The 24,265-nt window shown below is 33.0% G+C and overlaps 1 protein-coding gene across 1 annotated transcript in view; it reads left to right on the top strand.

Moving 5' to 3' along the window:
* The window catches only part of Csmd3 (CUB and Sushi multiple domains 3), a 1,053,984-nt gene that overhangs the window by 147,621 nt on the left and 882,098 nt on the right, over window positions 1-24,265 (top strand). The window contains exon 3 of the mRNA XM_087898772.1: window positions 2,149-2,261. Coding sequence (XP_087754898.1) covers window positions 2,149-2,261 — 113 coding nt within the window. The remainder of the gene's footprint in view (window positions 1-2,148; window positions 2,262-24,265) is intronic.

Here is a 24,265-nt window from a genome sequence, read left to right as displayed (position 1 = left end):
GAATTACTTTGAATTAGAGACTGATATAGTTCAGGACCTTCTGAAAGCCATTAAGCGTAAGGCACAACTTAAATGTAGCTGGTGAGACTCTAAGCAGAGAATCAACTGAACTCTGCTCTGGGCAGGCTTATATTGAGGTAATAAGAAACATTGTATAAGTCTGTGGTAACTTGAATTAGGACTATAAGCATATTACAGCTATTCTTAATTATGAAAGTTTTGCGACATCTGACACATAAGGGCAATATTGTAACTCAGTAATGCTGAGAAAGCTATCTCATCTTATACAAGAGAGATGGGCCTTAGTAGCAATACAAGTACAGGCATATTATGTGCTTCTGATCACAGATACAACTCTAACCATATGCCGAGGAAACAACTCATAAAATCAAGGTCTGGGTGGAGAGTGGGGCTTGTTAAGTCATTGAGTATAAGCATGAAGACCAATCAGATTTTGAATTGTCACACCTATATCAGATCAAGAAGTAGCAGTGTATGTATGGGACACTAGTGCTGAAGAATGGAATATTGGAAGATAAAGAGGAAAGCTTAAACTCTTTTACCAGTCAGACACATTATCAGTGAGTCCTCTCTTTAGGGGGAGACAGTGTTCCCCGAAATAAAGTAGATAATGATCAAGGAATGTACCCAATATTGATGTTTGGTTTCCACAAGAACACATGTACTAAGACACTATCAAGGACTTGTGTAAACATATTCTTCTAGTGCACATATAAAATACACACACACACACACACACACACACACACACACTGCAAACTGTTATTATTTTACAAAATGTTTTATAACTTAAGGGATGTGGCTTCCATCGCAAGAAAACCATTAAAACTTTTGGATATGTTCTGGAATGAAACTGCGAGAAGATTTACAAGTATTTTAATGAAAACATATTGGAAAAGGTCTAAAGAAGTCAAGTATGTCTTAATTGCAATATGAGTAATCAAATACTACTGTTTATACACACATACTATGAATTCTTTAAAACCATGACTCTTGAAATATTGTGCATTGAGCTCTGAATTCAATGAATTTAAAGGGACAATTATCTTTTTTTATTTTTTCTCATATTCAAATTTGTATTCTTCATGTTATTGCCAGTGATTTAGTACAAAATTAAAATAATTATGTTGGTTTTCTGGCTTTGTGATTTTGTTTTTGATTTTATTCTTTCATATATTACATTGCAACTGCAGCCTCAAGGTGCACAGTTAAAACAATCTCCATTAAATACTTCTGGATAATATTTGTCATTTTAATTGCATTGGCATTTCAGTTAAAGCCCAAGAAGAATCAAATGATACTTAAAACTGCTGCTATGGTATCATTTCTCAATCAGTGGCTTAAAATGAGTTCTAGTAGTGACTAGTCATTTTATCCTTTTATTGACCTTAAGAAAGAAATAATCCAGTTATGCTCAAGAATGCCATGTTATTAATGAATTATATTTGTAATTAAACTAAGTTATAAATAACTAATTCCATTAAAACATTACCGTATATTACTCCTTAACATATAATGTAACAAATATGAAATATTTATAAAACACCTGGATCCTATAAAATTGTATGCTGTCTTATAGAGAAACAGATACATGTTTTGGGATTGGTAGCTGAGTTAGCTGATTTTTATCACAGAATATCATTTGCACTTGGAAAAACAACTATTTTAAACTACTTAAACTGGAGTTTAAATAGTGCTTAATTTCTACTTTCTCCTATATAACTTTTTATCCCTCAAAGGCAACATTGAAGTTTCAAGGACACTGATCTGCATACACATTATGACCATTGCATGATCTGTATATTAAGGATCACTTTCTTGTCCTAGTGGACACCATACCCTTAAACACAAATACTAGTAATTCTTATTCCTAAAGTTAGAACTAATGACAATTTTAGTATAAAGGTATTATTGATAGGTATTAAAAGATTTAATAAATATATACTTCCATTATTAAATGTATTCATTTATATACTTGAACTTTGTTTGCTAATTTATAATTGGAAATAAAAGTAATTATGCATGAATATACAGAAAAAAATGAACTTGATAACATGATTTCTAATTTCTTTAAAAACCCTATTATGCTAATGATTACATGTCTAAGAATTCTGCTTTGCCTTTTAGGTTAACAGGATTCCACCTACCACCCCCAGTGACAAGTACCAAATCTGTGTTCTCACTACGATTGACCAGTGACTTTGCTGTTAGTGCTCATGGATTTAAAGTATATTACGAGGGTAAGTGACGGTAATAGAAGAGATACCAATTTCCAGTTTACTTAACTAAGTCCAGAATTCTCCAGGTATGGTGATGGAAGACTAATTACCATAAGGATCATCTAATTTTCTCAAAACTTATGAAGAGATAGGTTTTTTTTTAAACAAAAGATTTATTTATTTTTTATTTTATGTATGTGTTTGCCTGAATGAATGTATGTGTACCATGGATGTGCAGTACCAGTGGTGGCCAGAAGAGGGGATCAGAATTGCTAGCCCCAAGGAACTGATTTCTTACCAATCACTAATGTAATATAATTGGTTAGTGTTAGTGAACTTTACTTTTCACATCCAGGCTATACCTTAGCATAGGAACACCTTTCCTCTGTTTCTGAACTCTGATAAGAATTAAGTCAATATAAGGTTTTAATGAACTACATTTTAGAGTAAAATACCATGTGTCAAAGAGTAATGGGGTGCTATAGGGAAATCCCTTCTCTGCTGAGAATGTTGAAATATATAGAAGTACGTACTTTTGTTTTTAAATGAAATGAAATGTCGAATGATAAAAATATTCTATCCTAAATATTTCTCTTAGAAATCATGGACATAGAATTATTTCAATAATCAGCAAGTATATTTATATTAAATAGGGAACACTGCATCCTTAACTGAAGTGCTATTCTATCAGATTTCAGTGTTTCTTTCTAGGACTATGTTTTCATAATTTAGTCTGTCAGACCTAATACTACCACTAAAGTATGTGCAAATAAATAACTCTTATTTGTACATGAAATGCAGTACCGAATAGCATCCCCAGGCATTTTCTCCTAACTTATATACTATTGCAATGTATAAAAGCATGTTTATAGCTCATACTAGAAAGCAACCACAAAAATCCAGTAATCCAACAACACAAATTTTACATTTTACATCTGAGAAAGTTGCAAAATAAATATTATCCGATCTGGTGTTTTGTTTCTTTCTATAAAATATACATTTATCTATGAAATAAAACATTAAAAATAAAATAGAATATGCATCATAAATAACATCCTAGATAGAAGTTTAGGAGACAGTTTTCTGCTTCATACACTTCTAACCTCTTCTCTTTCAAGGGGAAATAAATTCAGAGAATTACTTTCTTCATTGTAATTATTTCTACAAAGTTTTTTTCTATAGCTAAATGTATTTATTAGTCTTAGCAAGTTAATTCATACATATTCATTATCACAATGACAAAAGTTGAACTAATTTCGACAATATTTAGGAGGTTAGGAACCTTAATATTTTCCAAGAGCTTTTTAAGACAAATCTTATATTCTTATATTCATTAAGCACAGTTATTTTTATGTTAGTTTGCACTTCAAACAAGTACAATTAATATTGAAAAATATAAGAGGAGGTAAATTTTGATGTTTGCTTTGTCTGCCAAATTTTATAAATTTGTTTTCAAAAATATTTAAATAGCTTTCAATGTTATTGTAAATAGAAATTTTGATTTCTCAGTCTGTTTGTCAGTGTTAAATTTTTGTCATTTTTTTCCCTTCGGGAAGAATTCACACAGAATTTTCATGTGCAATTTTGAAATGCTCGAATTGTAAATACATAGCACAGTTAATCAGGTAGCAGTGAAGAATTGGCCACCACACTTTGATACCTCTGCTCTGTATCATGTTTCTAGAATGGCAATAACAGCTTTCCATCATTTTTCTAGTATAAAATGACACAAATATGCAGTACCGTGGCTCTGTAGGTGGGAAGACTTACTGATTTCAGTTGGGTTGTTCGGTTATTTGTTCATGGTCTTGTGAAGTGATGTAAAGATATGAGTTGAGTTTTCATGAAAAAGAAATAGAAGATCTCAATTTGTAGGCTTAATCTGGTTATTATTCTGGGCTATAATCCTTCAAGCTTGTGAACTTGAGATATATGCTTCCTTTAAGTTGCAAGCCCCCTATGCCTGTTGTTGGAGGCCCTTTCTCATTTCCTGTTCCAGGCTCCTGAAATAACCACACAAAAACTATATTAATTAAATCAGTGCTTGGTCAATCACTTAAGTATATTGCTAGCTAGCTCTTACACCTAGAGTTAACCACCTTCCATTATTTTATATTTTACCACAAGGCTCATGGCCTACTGGCTAGGCTCTGGCTGGCAGCTCATGTCTTTCCCCTCTGGCAGCTAGATGGCATCTCTTTGACTCCATCTTCCTTCTCCCAGTATTCAGTATAGTTTTTGCTGCCTAGATCTACTCTGCCCTATCTTCAGGCCAAGGCGGTTTCTTTATTCATTAACCAATAAAAGCAACACATATACAGAAAAAACCGCCCACACCACAAACCTACTACAGATATGTCTTCTTTCACCATGATTCATTTGTCTCACTGACAATGAGCCACTGGCTCACTGAATCATTCTGACAGTACTACTGTACATTTCTAGTTAGATCTGAATACTTCTGCAGTAACAGAACAAAAGGTTGTCATAATCCTCTCCAAATTCAAGGTTCCTCCCCACAAATAAAATTGAATTATTAAACAGTTCTAATTAATTTCTCCAGTGTAAAATAAGTGGCTAAAATATAAATTCAACTGTGATTTTTACTATAAGTTGTATTTTTTTTTATTTTTTACTTTGTTTGTTTTTCTCTATTTTAACCCTTGGGAAGATATCATAGCTTCCAGAGTAGTGTTTTCATAGGAGTCCAGAGTGGTAAAATGATTGAGTTTCTCTTTCTGCTAATGCTTCTCATGTTTTTCCTTGAACTCTTTTTATTCTGTTTGTTTTTCACTAATTCATTGTTCTGTTTTCTTATTCTCTCTTAGAGGGCTGTTTGCTTTCTGATGAGGGACAGAAAGGGAGTGAATCCTGATGTGAAAGGCAGTGTGGAGGAACTGGGAAAAGGAAGAGGGAGAAATTTCTAATCTGAGGATCAATCTACTCCTTAAACACAATGTTATAATGAAAATATGGATTTGGATATACACATGAGGATTTATTGATTTCATGCTGTGTCTCCATTTCAAAGAAGTCAACAGTAGTCTCTCATATTTACAAGAAAAACTTCAATGGTTTGAATGATGTTAGACAAAAAGAGGTAACACTTTGTACTCCTTGTATTTTAGCAAACTTTAGCACAGACAGCGGCCACAACTCCCTGAATCTGAAGTTTAGTTTCTGGCTATGAGTTGTGAGAATTTACAGAACTGTCAGATGAACATGGTTTAGATTTCTCTTTTGCTCATAACACTCTGTGTGTGAATCTTAGTCCATTTTCTTCTGAATGTTGTATAGACGCAGTCATTTTCAGAAATTCACTTCAGAAATACAAAATTCCACTTCATATTATGACTTTTTGTATTTATGCTCAGAGTATTCATACCTTCTCTCAAAATTGCTCCCCATGTTTTTGATATGTCGCTCATAAAAACTCTACAGGCACCTTAAGTTCTGACCAATTTATACATTTGTACAGGTGTCTCCAATTTCAACACATTCCTGGCGTATTGCAAATAATGAATGCTTATTAAAACTTAGCTGATAGAGAGAACACATAACCATAGGAATAGACAATAAGGGAATATGAAATACATATCATGATTTAAAAGGACTAAAATACAGAGAAGTGCAGGAAGGTAGACACAAGCTTTATTTAATTTCTTGGGGCATAATACATAAAATTATTAGTTATATGCTAATAAATATTTTGTATGATTGAAAATCTTTACTATCTTAGTGAAGATTATTTTCTAAAACAATCAAAATGCTAAGTTTATATACCTAATCTTAGTATTTAATAAGGGAAGGATAGATTGATATAAAAAGATTAATATTATTTAGAATGGAACAATATTTAATCATATTTTTAAATGAATATATTTCTTTTAAATATATTGCTTAGTATGCCATATATCCCATTTTCATTTTCATAAAAATTCAAGAATGAAGTTTAGTTAATTTTTTTTAATTTAATTATAATAAAAATATAAAAATAATTTTGTTTTACAAAGCCAAAAGTATTTTATAGCTATTATAGTTGATACTGTATATCAATTGCATTATATCATGCAATGTATTTGGTTTCAAAATTATTTAATAACTTTTTTCCCTCTTTACCAAACCGTACTAAGTTGTTCATACATAAGTTTTTGTTTCTTCTTTCGAGACAAGGTTTCTCTGCATAACATCCCAGGTTGTTTAGGAACTCACTTTGTGGACCAGCCTGGCCTCAAACTCATATACATCTGCCTGCTTCTGTCTCTTGAGTGTTGGAATTAAAGTCACGCACCACCATGAACTGGCTCGAACATAAGCTTTAAAACTTTTGTTTGATTCCACATGTTTTTCTTATTGCTTTTATATTGAGATATACATTTTTTCTCTGCTCCCCTTCTTTCCTCCTCTCTTCCCTTCTGCCTTCTGCTGTGATCCCAAAGCTCCCAATTTACTCAGATTTTGTCTTTTTCTCTTCCATATGTAGATCCATGTATCTTAGGGTCCTCTTTGTTGTCTAGGGTCTCTGGGGTTGTGGACTGGAGACTGGTTTTCTTTGCTTTATCTCTAAAGCCCACTTCAGTGATTGCATATATATTTGTCTTTCTGTGTCTGGGTTATCTCATTCAATACGTTTTCTTTCTAGCTCCATCCAATTCATATATTTTAATGTATTAGAAAATATTATTTCAATTAGTTTGCTTGTTAATTGATATTTAATACATTATATCTAATATCACTCATATTCTACCACAAATAATAAATAATATGGTCACATATGTATTACCATGTCTGTAGTGCCATTTTTCTTTGAAATGTATTTAATGAAAGAACAGACATGACCTGCTATCTTTTTTCCTTTGCAAATGGATTATCCTAATACGAAATTTCTTGTGAGGTTGAATCCCAAGTGTTATTTGTGTAGAAGAATATAGTCATTGTTTACTCTTTAAAGGTTTCACAGAAATCACAAAGCTGTCAATGTGTCATACACCCATGTTCAGTGTGAACCAAGGAAAGAAATGATGCAACCATATGCACAGTATTCTTTCAGTTATAAAGAGAAAAATCTTTATAGCAGTGGAAAATGGTCAGTTCAAGTGTTCTAGAACTGAGCTAAGTTTTCGCTGGTCAGGACAGCTGATACACTGCCAATCTTCCCAATTCACTGGAGAGAATGTTTATGGTAGTACGCGAAACATATGTAAAACATACTGAAAAATTATTACCTTAAGAGTTCATTCAACAACCATAAAATTTTCAACTTGGAGGTTTGCTCTTTCTTGAAGGGAAATGAAAGTATAATAGATTTGGAGAGGAAGAAGGAATGCATGGAAAGGAAACTATGGTTGGGATTTATTGTATGAGAGAAGAGAATATTTTCAATAATAAAAAAACTAATAAATATCACATTCCTGACTTAATGAAAAGGCATCTATTTATAGACACTGGTGTTAAAAAGGAAGATGATCCTTAAAACTGAACACAGCACTTCATATCAAGCTGTAACATGGTATTGTTTCAGTCTGTTTGATGAAAAACTATCATTTGTTCTTCAGTGAAAAACGTAATAGAGACCAATGGCCTATCTGTAAGCACACCATAGTTTTCAGGATGGAGAAATCAGCAGCAGCTACAAAGCTTTGGAATTTATCTCCCACAGATTCAGCAAATCATGAAGAAGCCAGAATACATAGAGCTATATTGCATCAACATCAAAGACCCAATTTTATATTCTGCCAAAAAATGGCAAGAATATAAAACACTAGATTTCTGGAACCTCAATTCCTCATAGACAGGGAGAAAATGACCAAGGGACAACATATACACAGTCTGTTACAGAAGAGACTGACCTTGAACTTATATAGTGAGACTTAGTTATAGAAAACCCTAATCAAAGTTGTCCAAAGCCCCTAATGAAGATAATTTCACTAGGCTGCTGCTCAAAATGGGAGGAGTTCAGTACTCTTACTGCAGGATGTGGCACTCATTAAAAATGTATTACACGTTCATTTTTCTATCACAGAAATACAGAATCAATGTGTTAGATAATCATTAATAATCTTGTAAATTTATAAATAAAACAAGCATAATAAGTAGAAAATAAAACCTTCCAAAATATTTATTTATTTAGAACTATTTTCAAAAATTGTTTAATAAACAGAAGCATTTCTATTCCTAGCTGGGTGGTGGTGGCCCATGCTTTTAATACCAACACTTGGAAGGCAGAGGCAGGTGGAAGACTATGAGTTCAAGGCTGGCTTGGTCTACAAAGTGAGTTTGAAGACAGCCTAGAAAACTTACAGAATCCTTGTCTTGAAACATCAAAAAAAATCAATAAATAAATAATAAGAAAGAAAGAGAAATAGATAGTAGATGATAGATAGATAGATAGATAGATAGATAGATAGATAGATAGATAGATAGATAGATAGATGATAGAAGAAATTGAAATTCTAAGTGCCCAGCCTATGTGATAATTACAACTGTGGTTTTGTGATATCCTTCTCTTTAATGTTGGTGGGTCGATATTGAACAAGCTCTGTAGTCACTTCAGAGAGATGTATTTCTTTACATTATTAAGTTCCGTCTCTTTATATTTATATGCTAATTATCACAGCTTTTAGACGATGGTAATATTAGAATGTAAGATGATTGATGTTAATTTCCTATACAATTTCAACAGTGTATTTTTCAAGAGGATTGTACAGGAATAAATATAAAAACTAAATGATAGAACAAATACCAAAGAATCTTATCAAACATAGTAGAGAAAACCTTTCCAACATCAAAAGATAAATGGAAAACATGTCCTAAAGGAAAATATTGAGAGAGTCAACTAAATGAAAACTGAAAGCTGATTAATGCAGTATTTTAAACAGTCATTCCTTTCCTCCTGTTTTAAAAACAGCGTTTTCTTATATAAATAGACTAGATTAATCTCAAAATCCTTTTGTCTTTACATATTAGATACTGGGATAATAAGTTTTGCAACCAAGTAGGATTAAAATGTCATTATTATATTAAAAAAAGCAGTATGTCATTTTCATTCCATATAATATATATATATATATGTCTATATGCATGTATAAAACAACTGTTTCTGATATAAAAATTTGTCTACCACCTGAATTATAAATTTCATAAAAATATAAATAGAAAAAAATGTATGTAGAAAATGTGGCTATACATAAGAAATTTATCATTGATAATTTTGTTATCCATGAAATTTGTTCACAGACAGGAGAATACCAGAACCATTTCTTTAAGTTGTGACAGTGGTGGAAAGTAAATGTGACACAACATCAAGCCAAAGAATTAAGATGAAGTGTTTAGATGATTGATTTTACAAGTGAAATACTTCAAATATGCTTAATTAAAGTAAGCAAGGGATTTATATATATATATATATATATATATATATATATATATATTAAGATTATGTGAGTATGAGAAAGATATCTGATATAGAAAAAAATATTTATATTAGGTAGTATTAAAACTTTCATAATGTAAATGTGAATTCTAAGCTCATCATTAGACTGTAAATGATTATTTTCTATAAATTTAAAACAGTCAATCTGTGTCTAATTTAAAATATTCCACATTATTACTTTAAGGATTTCACATGAAATACCATAGACTACATTTAAATTATCTTTATATTTCTTTAACTATAGCCCCATCTTATTGCATTTATCCTCTTGAATCAAACTTATATGATTTTATTTAGAGTGGAAAATATGTTAACAATATTAGTTTTCATTTTCTACTAAACAATGTTTGCCTTTTCACCAAGAGCTGTTTACAGAACAAGAAGAGACATTCATCACACAAGTCAGTTTTTGTCATGGTTGTACATTTAAGGCTAGTATTGAATTGCATTACTGTGCTCAGTCATTAGAAATGATATTATTGCAGCACCCAATGTTAATAAAATACTGGTAAATAAAATTTATCACAGTTTATGATTAGGTTCATCTTTTATGTATTATCAATTTGTTTCTAATAAAGCTCACTCATTGTTTTCCTCAAAGGCATGCCATGTTAGCTCTTGATAGGGTAAACATGATCAAATGAACATCCAAAGTCTGCCTCATCTTCAGCTGTAGTTCCAAGCTTCTGATATGCCTGTTTAAATGGCTCAGAAAAAGTTATCTGTAGAACTCATTGCCTCTTCCTTTCTATTCTCACCTTCCTCACATTGCTCTAATATTTAGTTGAATCTGTTATTTTCAGGGTAATACAGCAATTTACCAAATCTGAAGAACAACTCTCCATTTTATGTTCCTTCATTTTCATCTGTGGAGCAGCTTGGCTCCTGACCGGATGGGTGACCACAGGTCAAAAGGAGGGATCTGGGCGACTGGGACTAAAAGCCTCTGCAAACATAATCTAGGATAAATATTTCTTCCTTACAAGAAGCTTATCTCCAGTGTTTCTCCTTCGCTGTGGAAAGCTGATTAACGTAAACACGAGTAACAACTGACCAAATTTAAGAGGAAAACACTCTAATTGTTGTACCAGTCTTCAGAATTTAATATATATAAGATTTTATATATATATATATATATATATATATATATATATATATATATATATATATTGTTGAAGGTGCTAGAGAAATTCCCAAGAGTCCACAAGGATATCCCTAGCTAAGACTCTTAGCAGTAGTGGAGAGGGAGCCCAAACTGGCCTTCCCCTGTAATCAGATTGGTGAATGTCCCAACTATATCATAGAGTCTTCATCCATCAACTGATGGACCAGATACAGAGATCCACAACCAAGCACCAGGTGGAGCTCTGGGAATCCAATTGAAAAGAGGCAAGTGAGGTGAAGATCATGATGGAGAAATCTACAGAGACAGCTGCACCAAGCACATGGAAACTACTGAAATTTAGATTGAGAACTGTGAAGTGATGTAGGATTCCCCTTTGTATGCTTTTATTATGTTTTATTGCCATTGGTTAATAAAAAGCTGCTTTTGCCTATGACCGGGCAGAACATAGCAAGTAAGGAAATCCAAACAGAGAGAGAGAGGAGGAAAGAAGGCATCATCAGGGAGATGCCATGCAACTGCTGAAGGAGAAAGATGCCAGAATATTTCTGGTAAGCCACAGCCTTGTGACAATACACACAAAAATAGAAACGGGTTAATATAAGATATAAGAGCTAGGTAGGAATATGCCTGAACCTTTGCCTAAGCAGTGTTATAATTAATACAGTTAATATATAATTAATATAGTAAATATTCTGTGTGATTATTTGGGTTTGGGCAGCTGGGTAAACAATGTGCCCTCTCTGTTTACAATGGAGTCTCCATGGGACTGAACTAGTCCCTCCATATGTCCCTAAATTATATTAAATCCTTAGTTACCTCCAATAGTTGTTATTTATAAATTCTAAAAATTAAATGAATAATGTTCATCAGTGATTATGACACTCATTTATACCTATATTTATCATTCCAGATGAATAATCAGCACCAGTATCTAAGAGAATTTATGTTTTAGTTTTCCATAGCTATGAGGAAACACGTGGGATAATCACCTTATGGGAGAAAAAAATGCTATTTTGATGCAAGGTTTTAGATACTTTTGTCTATGGACATTTAGCATCCTTTCCTTCCGTCTGTAGTGGGCAAGCAAGTCAAAGATATTTTCTGTAGCAAAACGTCTCACAGCATGGCAGTCAGGGAACAGAAAATCTTCATCTCCTAATTTTTTTTACCACATCCCAACCATTCTAAAGGCTGGAAATGAAGCCTTCAACACATTCTTCTACAGACCTTTCAAAGTACCAACCACAATAACCACAAACACATTCACAACGTCTGTCATTTAGCTATAAACAGGAATAAACCCATTCGAATGACTTATTCGAGAATCTGATTAGAGGAGAGTTTTGACTAAGATATTCCACTTAGCTGAGCGCTCCAAGTCTCTTACTCTCTGAAGGTTGTCCATTCTTTTAAGGTTATCCATTTTTAATTCTCTGTGTTAACTAACATTTATTGCAAAAAGTTTATCTGATGAGGGCTAAGAGGTTTATTAATACGTTGGTTTAGCAGTATGTAATTGGTAGTTATTTTATTGCTATGGTCATTTTACAGATTTATAGTAACAGTTTTCTTTCTTAAGGCTCATGACCCAATAAAGTATCAAATTCTTAGATATTTTAGTTATGCCATGTATGGGTTGATATTTTGAGTGGGTCTTAAATCCAATCAAGACGTTGTTTACTCCCATGATATTGGTGACTATATTACACTACTACATTCTGCATGCAAGTCACAATTACAGGCCAAAAAGTTCATAGTTATGTGATATTCGTGACTATTTTTCTCCGTCAGCAGAGTGCACAGTATATTCAGCAGGGGGAAGTCTTTTATGTGAGCACCAGCACGATTTCTCTTTCACAAAGGACTCATCAAGATGTAATGCATTTTTTATGCTGTTGGTAAGACTTGGTCAAATATAATAGGTAGCTGAGGCATTGTCTCCTCCATTATATGGGAACTCTATTTATATTCCTTTCATGCATGCACATATTTTAGGAAGTTTCTAGAGTAGACAATAGCAGGTTTCCAAGTGACTTTTCATGAGGTCGTTAGTGTTAGTTGCCCTTCCTTATATTCTCTCTTCTGCGTTGTCCTCTCATTCCCCTCCTCTTTAATCCTATTATAGTTTGCCCTTTAATCTCTTATAAGACTATATTATGCCACACTTTTCTTGGGAAATCCTCACATACCTACTAGATAATCCTTTAGCAGCTATCAAACCTCTGTGATTATTCTAAGTAAAATACATATCTAAAGCTTAAAAACTAATATCCATTTAGAAGAGAAAATTTGCAATGTTTGTGTTTCAGGGACCAAATTACCTTACCCTAGATGGCTGTTTCTAGCTTTAGCCATTTGCCTTTAAATTTCATAATTCTATTTTTATTAATATGTTAATCGTATGTCTTGGGAAAAATACTCTTATTTTTGGTTATTAGTTTGGAGTCCATAATAAAAAGAAAACACTAAAAATAAGGAAACAATTGGATAGAGGGACTGGAGAAATGGGCCAGCAGTTATGAGCTCAAATGGCTCTTCAGAAGACACAGGTTTGTTTTGCAGCACCCACACGATAACTGAAAACTGCCTGTAGCTACAATTCCATGGGAACAGGCACAAGCTTGTAGCTTCTGTGGGCTTTTGCATGAACATGATTCACATAAACTTACACAGGCACACAGAAAAACACATGAAATAAATAAGTAAATAGATACTGCTTATGGGAGAGACTAAAAGGGAACATCAGAGTAGGTCATTGTTTCAGGATAAGAAATGTTATATATTCTTGCTTAATACCATTTTGCAGAACATTTTATTAACTTAAAAGTATCATAGTTCGAATAGTAAACCTTACATTGAATCCAGTTTTCTTAAGTTAATAATGCTTTCAAGAACATATTTTAAACATCTACCATGTGGCTTGTTACTAGATAATCCTTACTATCAGTATTAGAATGTATATAATTTGCAATTAGAAACAAGGCAAGCAACTAATAGACTGTCATTTTATAAGTATAATTTATAATCACATCCAATGCAAAGCAATACTGTTAAATACATGTTATTTTTTTGAAACCTTTGTATTCTTGTAACACAATCAAGAAGCTTCATATAGCAGTGTTCTGTAGAAGGCTCAGATTATCAAAGGAATAATTTATGGCCTTGGTCATTCCAGGAGCATTTGTACTATTGGAGGACATGGAGCATCAAGTGCATGGGGCTTATTTATGTTAATCAAAGAATGTTAAATAGCAAACTCTTTTCCTTTTTCCTTTCCTTTTTTTTATTGTCTGTTCTTCTCTTCTCCAGCTAGCAAGCAAGCTGTTAAGCATTTGCCGCCCAAGGTAGTCAGTGACAAACTCAAGCTGTCTCTTCCAAATGACTCACTCACTCTATCCTGCATTTCTTTTTTCTTAACATTACTTTTAATCAGGCTTTTCCTCACTTAAATATTTAAAAGAACCACCTGAGGGTATCACCACACCGAAAACATATTTTAAACACCAGAAAAAAAGCTCAGGATCCAACTGACACTATTCCTTTTGTGACACACACGATAAGTAACTGACCCACTGTTTTTATTTTTTTATTTTTAATTCTAAGGTTCAGTTCATCAACTATATTATTCTAAAAGAGTACATTCAAGCCGCATTTTAGTTTTATTTAAAGAAAATGTCTGGTGCTAACTTCTACTATTTTTCTTCCTATAACATGGCTAAATTTGATGGCAATTTTTTTTCCATACCTAGATACAAAAATGGTTGCTGTTTCCCACACATCAACTTGTTGTGTGAGGCAACTGTTTGTTACCACCTGGTCAGGCCTGAAATAACCATATAGAAACTGTATTACTTAAATAACTGCTTGGCTTATTAGCTATAGCTTCTTATTGGCTAGCTCTTACACCTTAATTGATGCAAGGAGAGCAGTAGATATCTGGGGAGGAGGAAGTTGATTCCTCCCACTCTTTCCCAGATCACCGAAGCAGCAGGATGTGATCTGCCCAACTGAAAAAGGTACTGAACCACATGGCTAACATAGATCAGAAATAAATGGGTTAATCAAGATGTGAGAATTTGCCAGAGAAAGGCTAGAGCTAATGGGCCAATCAGCTTTATAACTAATAGAGATCCTTGTGTGATTTTCTTGGTGGCTTTCCGGCTGTGGGGAACTGGCCAGGACAGAAAACCCCAACAAGCTGAACCCTCATGTTACACTTAATTTAACCCATTTTTATTATTTTATATTTTACTACGAGGCTTGTGGCCTACTGGTATGATCCCAGCTGGCTGCCTGAGTCATTCTCCTCTGGAGACTCCACAGCATCTATCTAACTCTGCCTTCTTTCTCCCAGCACTCAGTCTAGTTTTCCTGACTAGCTCTACTCTACCCTATCATTGATCAAGATAGATTCTTCATTCATTATCCAATAAGTATACAACACATACGCAGAACACATATACAAAAGGACTTCCACACCATTTTTCATTTTCTCTGTAAATAAAAGGGAAGGTTTTAACGTCAACATAGTAAAATTACATATAACAAAATAGGTATCGAGCAAGAATTATTTTATTTATATCTATCTTACTTTTTATTATAACTAAGGAAAACTATAATTATAACTATTCTTAACCTCTATTAAAGACCCCAGAAGGATATATTGCCTAAGTCAACAAAGAGTCCATTGTAAGCAATTTCTAAAACTCTAGAATTGACAGAGAAATCTCTTTGCATGGACAATCAAACAAACTTCTGTCTCATTGAAACATCCATCTTCAGCCTATAGGCTCATAGTATCTGACAAACTTTCCCATGAAGCACTAAATTTCAAAGACAATTCCACCTATATTGGCAGTTTGTCAGTCAATTTGTTTTGTATCCTGCAGAATGTCTGGCAGACTCTTTCATGAAGCAGGAACTCCAAAGGACTGTCTCACTTTTAGGCAAGTTCCGCAGTCTTTTCTCTTTGGGTCCTGCATGTCCAGTTTACACAAAATACTATCAAGTATTCCAGAAAAGAATAGTTTCTTGCCCAAATGGCTAACAAACTCCATTAAGATCCTCTTCAATGCTCATCATTCTCTTGAAGTAGCTTAGTGCCGTCAGGAGCAGATGTGTCTCATTGTCTTGAAAAGGCCTAAGTTCTTAAAACATTTTAAATGCCATATTCTGTAGTCTTTGAAAGGTTTAAAGAATGCCTATCCATCTGAAATACATCTCTGTTCATCTAGAAAACCTACCTCACATGACTACAAGCTTGACACTTATAGATGATTATCTATTAATTAATGGATAATTTCATAGTTATTACACTTTTAGATGAACTGCACAATCACAATACCTTAATCAAGAGCAGAAATGTACATATAATAAGATTGACTTAAAATGTGTACCGATAGAACAAGATCCTTATCAATGCAAAGTATTCAAATGTATAGAATATACCCCTTTAAATGTAAACAAATATTTATAAACAAACATTTAGGGAATTTGACATAGTTCTCTCCAAATTCCTTCCTATTTTTTTGCTGGGAAAAGTAATTTTTGGGGGTGTTCACCATGATCCATCAATCCTCACTTGTCTGAAATAGATCCATAGGTTATCATTTTCTGTGGAAACAAAAGAAAAATATTTTTTCTTAGACCCAAATTCTGGTGTCAAGATATCTTTAAAATATATATGTTGGTTTAGCTTAGCAACTCATACAATGAAATGTTTCTTTGTACTTAGCTCCTTCACAGTCAAAAAAAATTTAAAAAATGCAATAATATACATAATCCAGACTGTATATATATATATATATAAATAAATATATATATATATATTTCATCTTTATATGGCTTATTTTTCTTACTCTATTATTTTTTCTACAAGTTCACTCTGTCTCTTTGAAACTTTGTTTTAATTTTTAAAACCATTTACTTCTTTTTGCAATCTCTATACTCTTTTTCTTCTCTCTCCCAAGCCAACATACATCTATCAAACACTGTGACCCATTTAGAGTTTTTTTTTTAAATCTGTATCTGTCTTTATTGTGTATCTGTAATTGTTTTCTGACCAGAAGGACCCTTTTTTAGTCTAAGTAGGTATAGCTAGGGCCCACACAGCCCTGCCTGCTTGCTCTGCCTAGTCCAGCATGGTGGGGGCAATTTTGCTGCTTCTGCAAGCCGTGCACACTACCTCAGTTCCAAGTATTCAGTGGGCCTATGTCATACCATTAAGCAGTTTGTAGTATGTTGCTCATAAACCCCATTTAAAGGCTCAGCCTCCTGAAAGAGCCAGAAGTCATGCTGACAGCGTGGACCAGGAAGCTTCTGTTTTGAAACCTTGTGCTTTTTGTTCTTTTTTTCCTGTCACCTCTGAATCAGGAAGACTTCTTTTAAGGACAGCCAAAATAAACACACAAACAAAAGGGCTGCTAAAGTCTGTTTTTCTTGTGTGTCTAGAATTCATTTCCAAGCTTTCTCAGATTTTACGTGGATGTAGTCAGCTATGTTGTTGTGCCAATCTGTTCTGCGAGGCTGCTTGATTGTTCCCAGCTGCTAGCCCTGAAATATCCATATAGAAACTGTATTAATTAAATCACTGATTGGCCTATAGCTCTAGCTTTTTATTGGCTAGCTCTTACATCTTAATTTAACCCATTTCCATTATTTTGTATTTCACCACAAGACTCGTGGCCTACTGGCAATATTTCAGCTTCTGGGTTGTGGTCTTTCTCTTCTGGCAGCTCCATGGTGTCCCTCTAACTTTGCCTTCTATTTCCAAGTATTAAGTTTGGTTTTCCTTCCTAGTTCTACTCTACTCTATCACAGGCCAAGACAGATTCTTTATTCATTAATCTATGAAAGCAACACATATACAGAAGACTTCCCAAACCATTAACTTCTTCTTATCATTAAGAAATTCTTTAATTTATAGAAACTTACTTTTATAAATAGCAAAATAGTTAATTTCTATAAATAACAAAATAGCAACTAATCCACATATAGTTTCTAGTAAGTATATTATAAACAGGCTAACCTAGTTAGGTGATGGTGGCTCATGCCTTTATTCCTAGCACTTGGAAAGTAGAGGTCGTCAGATCTCTGTATTTAAGTCCAGAGCCTGGTCTACAACATGAGTTTAAGGATAGCCAGGGCTATGCAGAGAATCAGTCTCAAAAATCAAACAAGCAAGCAAACAAATAAAACAAAAGTCTGATATTGTTGTATCACCTTCAACCAACAGATGCCATTGGTTACTACAGCTTTTGTAGCATGAATAATAATAATAATAATAATAATAATAATAATAATAATAATAATAATAAAAGAGAGACAGAAGTTAAGGTTCAAACTGAATGTCAGAAAAGCAAAACAGCCAGCCACTGGCTTTTACCTCTACCTCAATCTGAAGTGGTGACCTGCCTCCAGTAGTCTCAGAATATGACTGTGTGTGAAAACTATCTCTTCCTGTTTTGTATTTTCTCTAGGACTTGGATTAAAGATGTGTACTACTACTGCCCAATTTCTTTGGCAAACTAGTGTAGCTACTAGGATTAAAAGAGTATGTCACCACTACCTGGTCTGTAAGGCTGATCAGTGGGGCTTTTTTACTCTCTGAATTTCAGGCAAACTTTCTTTATTAAAACACAAATGAAATATCACTACAGTTTACATTAGCCCTTGTTCTGGAGAAATGATAAATAGCATTGGTGGTAATAACAGAATTTGCTAAATTATTTCTGAATGAAATTTTATTTTTAACATTACCTTGATATACCCTACATGTCTTACCCCTTTTCACAATCAGGAGAAATAGAATTTGTGTTATATTCATCACTAATAAGTTCATGAGTATTGAACACTTAGATACTATAGTCATGAATATAATATTATTTGATACATTTAAACCTCTATAGGAAATTTTAATTTCTATTGGTATTTCCACTGATATTCCTGAAATCTACATGCCCTTGTATTTTTAGCAGATAGTGAATAGTCCTAAAGACTTTTCTTTCTATTATTATACATATATATTCTAGTGTGTTTACTCACTCTGGTAAATATTATAGTAGGTTAATGATCAGAGGTTTACATAATTAAACTGTCTGTAATTTTTCTTTACTTTATTCTGTTTAGGTTTCATTGTTTTGAGATTCCATCACACCTCAATCAAAATAGCTATCATTTAAAACTTGAAACAATAGCAGCAATATTGGGAACCACAGATACATGCTGGTGAAGATATGGGGAAGGGGGAATACTACTGATAGAAGATCAAAGTGTAGCATATGTTGTGGAAGGAGAATACCATCTCCTGGAAGCTCTGCTCTGACGTCACTATGCTTTCAGGGACACTTGAGTGTTCATTCACATAAGCACACACAAATGCACAGACGAACATGCACACACAAACACTCATACAGTTAAACTATTGGAATGTGAAAAATACATCTGTAATATGATCCCCAGTTTTGCTCTTGGGTATGCATCTTAAGGTCCCCAAGTAAGCATAAAACAGAGGCATGAACATCAATCTTGCAGGGCTAAACTATTCACATTAAGTAAAAAAGCAAAACCTGCCTAGATGCCCATCAACAATAGGATAGAAAAATAAGCATGGACTATGTATGTAATGGAATTTTTAGCTATATAGATGAAGGAATTTTATCTTTTGTTGGAAAATTTGTGAAATAGGAGATCATAACCAAAAGCAAAATTTGTCAGATTGGGAAAAAAATACGTGTGTGGAGTGGAGCCTTCTTCAGCTAACAGTGTACAGAAAGGTCTAAATACATATTTAAGCTTTTAATGAAATGCAATTACTCTCCATGGCTAATTTTAATGATAATGTGTATTTTGTTGAAACATGGATTACTGATGAATAGGAAGTTCTGGTAATAGTCTTTACATATGATTTGAGTCTAGATCCGGTTGTAGACATCATATGTATTTTATAATAGCTTTCTTCAATTTATACTAATTTTGGAATTTTGAGACTTGCCATAAACTATGAAGACTTTTTAATGTTTATAGGGAGCTTTTACAATTGTTACTTAATTTAAGCATAGATTTTTGTTATTTTTCTATACGATTAATATTTAAAAGGTTTCCAATTTTTTTGCTTAACCAGTATTCATTCAATAATCACTCAAAACCTTGAACAATGCTTCAAAAATGAAATAGTAAGAATTATCTATTAATTATTATATTTTAGTATAGATAACAATGCAGTTGAGATTTAGAAAAGCTATCCATATTTCTATTAATTTGTATCAATTACCAGTTAGGTTTAAATTGAGTGCATATTTTTAAACAGAGGATTGAAGTCAAAGAGAAACTTCATTAAAATAGAGAAGCAATAGAAAATGCTAAAAGCACTAATAAATCATACAATCCATTGTGTAGGAAAATTGATTAGAAAATTAAGGGACAAAATTCTAGTTATAAGGGATTGGCATTCAAATTATAAGAGTTTTTTGAATAAAAGCACGTGGTGCCAAGCCTCATAACCGTCATTCTGTATCTGGGACTCACATGGTAGAAGAAAATATCTGATTTACTCAAATTATGCTTTGATCTTTTCATACCAAAAACATAAGAAATTTAAAAATTATAATTGTTAGGTTATAGGTCCCATGTCTAATACTCTCAATTAAATAAGAATTAGCATATGACTCTATAATTTCAGCTATATCAAAAAGAAGTGGAAAGAAGTCCAAATATAAATTAACACATGATATATTGTCCTAACGTTATTCAACATTATCTATATTGTACAAACCCCCCAATATTCATCAACCTATGCATGCCATAAGTAGCAATAATGTATATTTATGTAATGGAACGTTATTTAGAAATCAAGACTGGTCTCCTATAAGTTGCATAACCCTTAAAATTGAACACAAATTTACAAACTATATCTTTAAAGCATAGAATTTTTCTAAGGTAAAATTGAAGCAGCATTGCAATTGAAAATTATAATGACTTTTAGAACTTATAGATGCCTACCATAGGTTGCAAAAAATTCATCCTTAATTTATGTAGACAATTGTAACTTTAAATTAACTTGTTTATTTATTTTACACCATGACTGTAACCTCCCCTCCCTATTCTCCATTTACTCCCTTCCTTTTCCTCCCTTCTGTCTCTTCTTATATATCCCTCCTCCATAATCACTCACAAAGGGACAGACCTCCTCTGTCATGTCAGCAAAGCATGACCTATATCAGGCTGCCATAAAACCAAGCACCCTCTCCTGTATTCAGACTGGGCAAGACAATCCAACTGAGGAATAGGTGCCCAAGAGACAATTGAAGAACCAGCAGCAATATCGGTTCCCATTGCCAGGAATCCCACATATAGACCAAGCTACACAACAGTCACACATATGCAGAGGGCCTGCTTGGTTCCACACGTGTTCCTTTGTTGTTGATTCAGATTCTTTGAGTTGATATGCAGAGGGCCTGCTTGGTTCCACACGTGTTCCTTTGTTGTTGATTCAGATTCTTTGAGTTGCCGTGAGTCAGAAGAGTTATTTCCGTGGGTTGTGCTGCAATGTTCTTGAACTGTACTTTATAAAACATCATGATAGTTTGAAAAACAAATCTTTTAGAAGCAAGCACTTCTTAGTTACTTTATCTTGAAAAACTACCAACTGTTAGTAAACAGTGACTGAGATTCCTGGAAGTGGATATTTTTGTTACTGTTTATGTGCATATAAATTTCAAAAAGTATGCTTCTTGCATAATATAATTTATTACACTGGTATTAGTCATTTAACCATCTCATGCCAAAATATTGAGCACATGACCTGTACTACATATCTATGTTAAATAGGCTCCAATTAATTAATGCTCCTTAAAAAAATTCAATAATCCTATCTAAGTCATAATTAAAGTATTACAATAGATACATATTGTTGACGATGTGGTAGATGCTGGCAACAATTTAACCACAGACTAATTTTTTTGAGTTTCCTGTGATACTTGATAGATTATTTTCACATCAGTGAACTTCAGTTAGTCTGGAAACATCCAATATAAATTAATTTTTTTGGTAAGGTTTGTATGTTGCAAAAGAGATCACAGTAACACTGTGAACTGTTTTTTCAGCTTTCATACCTTGAAAAATTAAATGGTTTCTTTACTTACATGTTGGTACCTGACACATATTGAAAAGAAAGAGCAACCTACTATTAAATGTAACTTTTATACTTTAATCACAGTCATTGTGCTAAAACATGAATGAATCGTTACAGATTCCTTAAATTCAAAATGGACTCTAAAATGTGCATTTTCATTAAATACTGCAGAACTTTCTAGTAAATTATTACTAGAATTTCAGCTTTAATAATTGTTCCTTTAAAATTTAAAATACAGTGTTTATTTTAAACTCAATGCAGTCACAACTTTGGAAACAATTTGAAACTGTTTCTAAGATACAGTCACATCAATATCCAGTATATATTCTTCTTATTCTTCACATAAACATTTATCCTGCCCTCTGATTCTAGCATTCACTGCACCTCAAGACCTATCAGGACATAGAAAAGCATTTCTTTTTTAGTGCTTTTGTGAAAAAGTCAGTGATGTATGTCAGAGAACAGGGAGAAGCCTCCCACTCAAATTGTATTTTCCTTTTTGAAGTGACATTTAGTTTTTGAAATTTCTAATACTTAGTGCCTTAGACAAAGTCTCTCCCGCTGTGAGCTTTTAAAGATTTTCCTGCGTGAAAACCTGTTCTTTTTACCCATATTCTGTAACTTGACCTTCTATACTGAAGATATTTGCATTTTGCTTAGTTTTATTTTTCAGCAACACATACATATACATATATGTATATATTTATATGTTTTCTCTTACTGGTTAAGAATCTATGGAGTTATTTAAAAATCCATTTCTAAGAGAGTTTATCAAGATTGCATAGTTTTTTTAGTTCTTCATTTTTTCCTTCAAAGAATGTAGATCTAGGAGTTTTATTTAGGAATTTATCTAGATATGAAAAACTCTGCCTTAAGTGTAAATGGAAAGCAACTCTATTTCCATCATTGTTGTCACTGAATTAAAACAAAGTTTACTTCTTTCTACAAACTCTCCGAGATGTGAAGGTGAATGCTTTTTGCTTGTCTTATTTGAGATAAGAAAAGTTCTGTAATACACACACACATCTTCATATATATATGAATATATATATGCTATTTGTATATATACATACAAATACTCATATATTCTGGAATATGCGTGTGCATATTTCTCATCTGGTCACCTTTCATAAAAAATTAAAAGAAAATACTATTGGTATGAAGAAAAAAGATGTTACTAAGAGGAAAAACTATAAATAAGTTAATATCTCATAAATCAATCTTCTGCAGCTATTAATTCAAACTATTCTCATAGTAATCCCTTCTGATACATGTTACTGCCCACAAAATCCAAATGCTGGAATGTATACTTGTAGACAGTGAACTCTATTTTGAAAAAGAAGAACAGAGGAACGGCATCCAGTTGTCGAGATCTTGTAACCCATGAAAGCTGCTACATCTCTTCGTTTACACCTTGAGAGGAGAATGATCCCTGTCTTTGCTGGATCATGACTCTTAAGCATCTTTGCTCATCTGGATGCCTACCAAGCATGACTGCATCAATTCTGTAGGTTGACATCATCCTTCTGCTTAAAGTTCTTTGTTTGTGGCCTTAATTAAATTCTACATGGCACACATTAATAGATTTGATGCCAGTGTCTGTCACTAAGATTAATTTGATTTGCTGACTAGTAGTGTACTCGAGGGAAAATTCTCCTGAAGCCAAGGTATCACAAAGATGAGAAGGGGCTAAGATTGTGAGGTGATTTTTCACAGGTCTACCAGATTTCTGTATGTGCTCTAAGGTGTTGTCATAACTGTGTTTCAGAATTAGATATTCAAGGAAGTATTTTAAGTAAAGAATTTCAAACATTTAGATTATTAAAACATATTTTAAACAAAGACAAGATATGATTACTACCAATTATGGAGTTGTGTTTTTTTTAAAGTAAATAAAATCTTTAATTTAGGGTACTAACTAGACTTCTTCACGTCATTCTATAGAAAATAATATTCAGAGAATTGGTATAGAAAAATGTGGTGTTCTTGGGATGACGGTGACCGATTCTTCTATGACAGAGAAGTCTGGTGTCTGTGTACTGTAAATATTAGATAATAACCACCCTCTTCAGTCCAAATGCATGAAAGACCTCCATTTATTTAAAAAAGAAAAGAAAGAAAATTCAGCTCCCCACCAAAGGAAATGAAACAAAGCAAAAACAAAGCAAACCCTAAAACAAGCAAACAAAAGAAAAACGAGAATTGGAGGAGAAAGAAAGAGGGGGAGGAGGAGAAGAAGAAAGAATAGTGAAGAATCTTGGCTTGGAAGCTGTAGTGTAACCTCTTGAGACACACAATTTACCATTTAGTCTACACATTTACTTGCTTTACAACTA

The sequence above is a fragment of the Myodes glareolus genome, chromosome 19 (assembly GCF_982192425.1).
Source record: "Myodes glareolus chromosome 19, mMyoGla1.1, whole genome shotgun sequence".
NCBI lineage: Eukaryota > Metazoa > Chordata > Mammalia > Rodentia > Cricetidae > Myodes > Myodes glareolus.
The sequence above is the reverse complement of the archived record's forward strand: the minus strand, read 5'-3'. Positions and strand labels throughout refer to the sequence as shown.